At 27.1% G+C, this 7,083-nt stretch overlaps 1 protein-coding gene across 1 annotated transcript; it reads left to right on the top strand.

Annotated features, from left to right (window-relative positions):
* Nucleotides 1-424: 424 nt before the first annotated feature.
* LOC112692685 (ras-related protein Rab-14-like) lies at nt 425-6,824 on the top strand. Its single transcript, XM_025567427.1, has 7 exons — nt 425-1,165; nt 1,233-1,359; nt 1,429-1,546; nt 4,710-4,828; nt 4,913-4,981; nt 6,486-6,586; nt 6,650-6,824. The coding sequence occupies exons 1-6, from the start codon at nt 1,063-1,065 to the stop codon at nt 6,583-6,585; spliced, it is 636 nt and encodes a 211-aa protein (XP_025423212.1). The 5' UTR covers nt 425-1,062; the 3' UTR covers nt 6,586; nt 6,650-6,824.
* The last annotated feature ends 259 nt before the right edge of the window (nt 6,825-7,083 follow it).

The raw sequence follows: 7,083 nt of genomic DNA, 5'->3' as shown, positions 1-7,083 counted from the left end.
AAATATTTTCTGCGTATAATCAATATATTATTCCTGATCATCTACTCGTATAAACGAACACGTTTAAAGGAAGAAAAAATATTTTTCAACATTTCATTTTGGATATTTCGAGAAGAGTGAAATTTTCAATTTTGAAACATTTCAAATTCAGAACCCTAATCGTAATAGTTTGCGTATCGTGTGTACGGGCGGTCGACGTCGGGGACGATTGTTGGAGTCGTTCGGTCGTTCGCGCGGTGAGTGAGAGGGGGAGAGAGCGCTGGATCGTATCGCGTAGACAACGGTTCGGTTTTCGGAGACGGAACAGCTCGAACGGAACAGTTCGTACGAACGGACAGCCTGGCGACGAGGGGGGCGACGGGTCCCGCTACGGCGCGGCGGACGGACGAAGGAGGGCAGGACGGGGGCGGTCGGCTTCGTCATCAGTCGATTGTTCGCCGTACGCACACAAACACACACACACGCGCGCAAGCGTACGTACGCGGAACACGTACACACCCGTGTACGCGCACACTTATCTCCGCACTATTTACATTTCGCGCTGTCCTTATCAGGAATTCGCTGCTGCGCCGTTTCTGCTCGTCGTACCTACCTGCGCGCGTCGCAATTTGACGTTTTGCCCGCCGTGTCCGCGTTCCCGTCACCGAACGCACCATATCGCGCGGTCATTAAATTTTCCGTCAACACCCGTTTACTGCTGCACTCGCGCGTCACCCTTCCGTTGCGTTTCCGGTGCTGTGACCACCACGTTCGCGTTCTCGCCCGTTTCCTTGTCCGGTGTTCAGGCCATGTTCCGTAGCGACTGACGGCCGCGCCGCTGACGAGAAAACAAAACGATAAAGGAACAAGTTCGCCGTCGTCCGACCCGTGACTCATCGTAGCCCGTTGTTGGACGTCCGCTCGTAGCGCCGCCGCGCCCGGTGCCCGTGCCATCTGCGTGCCGTGCCCGTCCTCGAGTCGTGTCCCGTTTCCGTTCGCCCGCAACCGGCAGTAACTGCTGTCCGTCTTCATCACCGTCGTGTGTTCTTTCGCTCTTGCCGTGCTCAAAGGTGCTGACCGAAAATGACTTCTTCTTCGCAGTACTCGTACATATTCAAGTACATCATAGTCGGAGACATGGGTGTCGGTAAATCGTGTTTGCTGCATCAGTTCACCGAGCAAAAATGTAAGCATCTTTGTCTACGGTTACTGTTGCAACAAAGCCGATTAAACCGTGTGATTTTGGTTTTCAGTCACCGCCGATTGCCCCCACACAATTGGAGTGGAGTTCGGAACGAGAATCATTGAGGTGTCTGGTAAAAAGATAAAACTTCAGATTTGGGACACAGCAGGACAAGAACGCTTCCGAGCTGTAACAAGGTTGTTCATATGTTCATTTTCAAAAACTTGTGTATTCTGATTTAACACAATTTAAACATTGTTGTCTAGGTCTTACTATCGTGGAGCTGCTGGAGCGCTAATGGTTTACGATATTACCAGACGTTCTTCGTACAACCATTTGAGTAGTTGGTTGTCTGATACTCGCAATCTTACAAATCCAGGAACTGTAAGTTTTTACTTAACATTTTACTGGTGTTTTATTACTAATTATTTATGACAAATGTATGATAAGAAAACATAATTGTTCACGGATATTTCTTATTAGTATTCTAATTTGTAATAGGTATTTCTCTGATTCGTAACTATACTTAATTACAACATTTACTTGTCAAATTGCAGTAAGAATTGAAGGTACTACTTTTAAAACCATTTTTCCTTTTCCTGTAGTTATAGATATTTTATAAGTACTATTAATTTAAAAATTAATTTCCAAAGTATGCAACAAAATTGACTAGTAATAGTGTAATGTTACTTGATGTTACAAATGTTACAATGATGTTCAATACTACCCATGTTTTAGTATTTTATGTAATCAATTTAAAACAAGGATATTATGAAATTAGTCAAGACAAATAATAAGAAGGAAATCAAAAAAACCTATGATATTTATGTGTAATATTCATTAGTCTTCATTTTGAAAATTAAATTGTGAATTAAAAATTATTATTAATGGGCTGAAAACTTATCTAAACCAGAATATTTCTTTGAATTCATAATATTTTGTTTGGCAATTTTTATTATTATTATTTATTCTTGATACAATCTATTTAAACTTCAATTTGTTACATTTATCTCTGTATTTATATTTTTTTAAAAATATCATTCTTTTACCTATAAATTCAAATTATACTTAAATCATAAATCTATCATTTTAGGTTATCATAAATTTTGTTTATTATTATTTAATTTATTATAATATGTATATTATATTTATATTATTATTATATATTAATATTTGAATACATAGTTTGAATATATTAGGTAAATTAAAAAAGGTTATATTTTATAATGATTTTTTTTCATAAATATTTTTACACAATTTTTTAATTAATTTGATAAACCCAATTTTAACTAAAGCTAATTATGCATATTTTATGAATTTATGTATATTTAATTTACCAATTTTTATTAGTTTCAATATAACCAAATCGCACAATTAGTGCAAGAGGACTATATATCAAAAAAATTTAAATATGTTTTTGATATCTCTGAATTCGTATTTTTTTTCTATTCTTTTTTAGAGTGGCGTGATCTCTGTAACTATATTTTTAAATCGTCAGTTATACTAATAAACTTATTGCACTAAGACAGATCGAGAGGTAGCTGAAAACAATAAAACCGTAATATGAAATGTGGCCTTTTAATTATACTTGTTGATAACAATATTATAAGAACATTTCTGGTTTAGTTAGTCATATTGATAATTAGCAGAAGAAAATTACAAATTACTATAAATTATCAAACATTAGAAATGCTCTCCTGAACAATTTAATATTTTTGATATATGGCCTTCTTGCACCGATAGTGGGAAATAAACTTGAAAATGTAACACTATTGTTACCAATATTTTATGATTCCAAAGTAAATTCAATTACCTAATTTTACTGATTTTAAAATATCACTATATCTATAATGTTTTATGATTAAACTTGATTTTCTTTTAAATAAAATTTGTAGTTAAAATATTACAAATTGTTATAAATACATATTTATTAGAATTAGAAATTATAATATTTTAGATCTTTGAATGACAATAGCCTTAATCAATAAAATTAGATAAGCAGATTATATTTGAAATCTGTTTAGATCAATTTATTCCATTTAATATTTAATTTTTATACTAAAATATTTTTTTAAAGTATTTCATTGATTCCAACTAATTAATTAAGTTGTCTATACCTTAGAACATAATTGAATAGACACTCAATCAGCTGATAACTTTGCTTATATTTCTCTGGAGGCTTGACATAAATATAATTATCTACACATTTTACTGCTACTCTGCCAATCATAGACTTAAATATCTTATCTGTGGAAAATTACTGGAAAAAATGGTAATAATGGTTTCAAGGTCAACAATAATATTTTTCGGTGAACTAAGAAATTTAAATAGTTGTTACATCAATTATATTTTATGGTAATACTGTAGACAAGATTTTTAATTAAATGTGGTTAAAATTTTCAATTTTATAGTTTAAAGAGATCTTAAAATGTCAATGTATGATAATATATATCTATACATCCGTGGTGTATATAGAAAATATTTTCGGGAGGGGCTACTATGGACAGAGTTAAATTACCACTGCTATCTAAACATTACTAACAATACACAGTAGGTACTTATCTACATTTCATTTACAGAATGTTCCTAAACGATTTAATGTTGGACGCAAATTCTAAATAAGCATAAAGCACCATTAAAATATAACATACGTTTAAAATAATTTTTAAGTTTTTTAAAAAATTGGGGAGGGGGCTGTAGCCCACTAGGCATCCCCCGTATATACGCCACTGATTTACATATGTTAATAATTTTATAGTGTAGTAGTCAATTATTTTTTCCAATTTGTTAGTCAGCCCGTGTTTAAAACCATTTTTCATATTACTAGTACTTGGATCATCCAAAAACAACATACAAATATAGTATATATCTATATATTTAACAATTGCAATTATGTTATGTTTTGTACATATTTTCTTACTATTTGAGTGTAGAAATCAAGGGCGAATATAGATCTTCAATAAAACCATTATTTCTTTTAACACTTAAATATTTTATTTATGCATAATATTTTGTCTATGCTTTTTTTATATCAAATTTACATTGTTTATAATACTACTATTACACTAATAGGTTCAGTATTTTAGTTGTATATTTTGTTGTGTAAATATAAATTTAATTTAGGTTATGATTTTACTTTAGTAGTTTTTAATTGATTCCTGATTTAATACAAAGTATACTATTTAGAATCTTTCTTTTTTCATTTAAATTAATATATAGAGTTAATTAATTAAATAAAAAGTGATTGAATTTTGTATGATTGCTGGTAAAATGTATTTAAAATTAATAAGATAGATTAATATAAATATATCTAAAAAAAATACCCATGTCACTTTATTGTACTATACAAATAGACTTTGTTTATTAAAATGAAGTAACATATCATTGACATGTCTAAATTAATATTAATTAACTATAATAAATTAACACAATATATACTTTATATATTGATGTTATGTATATATGGGTATTTATTTAATTTAATTTATTTCTAAAATGAGTTATGTAAAATAATATCATGTATATTATATTGTGTTTTATTATACAGGTGATTTATTTAATTGGAAATAAGTTAGATATGGAAAGTAATAGAGATGTGTCTTATGAAGAAGCCAAACAGTTTGCTGATGAAAATGGATTAATGTTTTTGGAAGCAAGTGCTAAAACGTAATAATTTTAATTAATACTTTATAGAATATCATGATTATAAATTGTTATTATTACTACTAATACTAAATTAATTCATTTCAGTGGAGAATATGTCGAAGATGCTTTTCTCAAGACTGCTCAGATAATTTATGAGTGCATCCAAGATGGAAGGTATGTAATACACTATATGATATTCTTAGTAACTCTTAATTAATATAAGTTAAGAGTTATAAATATTTTCTAAACTATTGATTTATTTAAAATATATGTATTTACTTGCAACACATAATATTATTCGATTTATTAATTAAAACACGGTGTATATCAGTTTTTTGAATAATTTTGTTAACACAGACAGTCAGATTTAGACCTTACTTTTTGAAGTCAATAACTAATTACTTACCAACCAAATCTTCGTTTCATTTGTCAATAATAATCAAATAATTATTTCTTGAGGTGGCTGAATTTTTACTAGTTAATAACATTATTATATGAATATATTTTAGCTATTTTACTTTATTTATTTTAATATTTGATTATTTAATATATTAATTATATAGAGGTTGATTATTATATAAATAATAATATAAAAAGTTAACCATGGGTATAAATATATTAAAAAATAAACATAATTTTTGTTAATATTAATCAAAGGTCTATCGTAAAATATTTATATATATAAAAAAACTAAATAATTAAAATATAAATATAATAAATAAAGAATCAAAATATATTACCTATATATATACACGTTTTCGCAGAATAAATTATACATAAATTACACAATTCATTACAAGTACTAATACTGATTTTAATAATTATATTTTTGGATAACTAACAATAATGAAACCAACTATAGTGTAATTGCTAAGAAAATTACTTTGACGTAATACAAGTAGTCAAATGTTATTAATGTAATTATTATAATATAATAATTTTTAATACTTTGAAATAGTATAAGATAAATAATTATACTTAGCATTATTTAATGATATTTGATAATATCTTTATATTTTTATTGGAATTTATTAATTGCCTAGACATTTTAATTAATTGTAAATAAATATACTTGTATAAGATTAAAATTAGTTTTCTTTGATTATTTAAGTTAATTTTTCTAAAATGTTTTATTTATATTTATGGGAATTTCAGTTAAAGAATATTAGTTATGATTATTAAAAATGTATTAATATAAATGAATTTATAATAAATTATAATATTGTTTAATAACATTGAAATAACTATATTTAATAAAATTATAAACATGGTTCATTAATTTAGAATGTAAAATATTAAATGAAATCGTAAAATTGTTATAAAATAATTATGTTATGTTCTTGTTATTACAATTAAAACAGGAGTACTTGATTGCTCATATTTTAACTTCTATTTATAGATTTATACATAAATTCAATTTGCCTAGTAAAAGCCAAAATGTAGTTTATTTATTTTTAACTTTGAAAGTCTGAAAAAAAATTTATCATCTTGAAAAAATTGATTTACTTTCTTGATTTGATGAATTTTATTATTAAAAAATTTCAATTTTCAATATAATAATGAATAAAAGTAGGTATTAGTAAAAGATACTGTTTAGTTTGGATGATAAGTTTTAGTATATAACTTAATATGTTATTATAATCTTAAAAATATTTATATATTTTTTATTTGATTACAGATTAGACTTAAATGCTGCCGATTCTGGAGTTCAACAGAAAATCTTGCAGTGTGAAACTAATCCCAATGTAGAAAAAGATAAATCTTGTATGCAATGCTAAGGTAAATTATTAAATTATATTATATTGTACTTAAATGATAGTTTATTTTATTTCATTTTTTCAGAGATCTACTGTAGGATGGAATCTTAATCTTATTATATATTATTTTAATAAATAATATGTGCTATTTTTCTGTCATATATTATAATAATTTTCATAACATTCTTTATTAGTAGTTATATATTTTATTGGTTTTATTTATATTGAATTGTACACAAATACATATTCACCTACTTGATATATATATATAATTAATTTGTATAATTATTATTAATTTTCTCAATTAAAGATAAATATTTGTTAAGAAATTGTTAATCGAATTGTATGAATTTCATCTATATTGAATGTAACATATTATAAATATATACTTATGTGTAGTATATTAGTATTGTGTTTGCTGTTACACAAATGTTATTTACCAAAATCAAATTATTAAAAAAAAAAAAAAAATTATATTATACTAAAATTAAGTTAATTTATATTTATATTTTTGACAAT

This window comes from Sipha flava, unplaced genomic scaffold, assembly GCF_003268045.1.
Source record: "Sipha flava isolate LNK unplaced genomic scaffold, YSA_version1 116_pilon_pilon, whole genome shotgun sequence".
Taxonomy (NCBI): domain Eukaryota; kingdom Metazoa; phylum Arthropoda; class Insecta; order Hemiptera; family Aphididae; genus Sipha; species Sipha flava.
Note: the sequence above shows the minus strand (reverse complement) of the source record. Positions and strands in the feature narration are given on the sequence as shown.

Excerpts from the sequence above, each read along its gene's own strand:
- LOC112692685 (XM_025567427.1), top strand. The coding sequence starts at position 1,063 with ATGACTTCTTCTTCGCAGTACTCGTACATATTCAAGTACATCATAGTC. Across the intron at positions 1,166-1,232 it reads TCAGTTCACCGAGCAAAAAT|TCACCGCCGATTGCCCCCAC; the intron begins GTAAGCATCTTT and ends TTTGGTTTTCAG. Across the intron at positions 4,829-4,912 it reads TTGGAAGCAAGTGCTAAAAC|TGGAGAATATGTCGAAGATG; the intron begins GTAATAATTTTA and ends AATTCATTTCAG.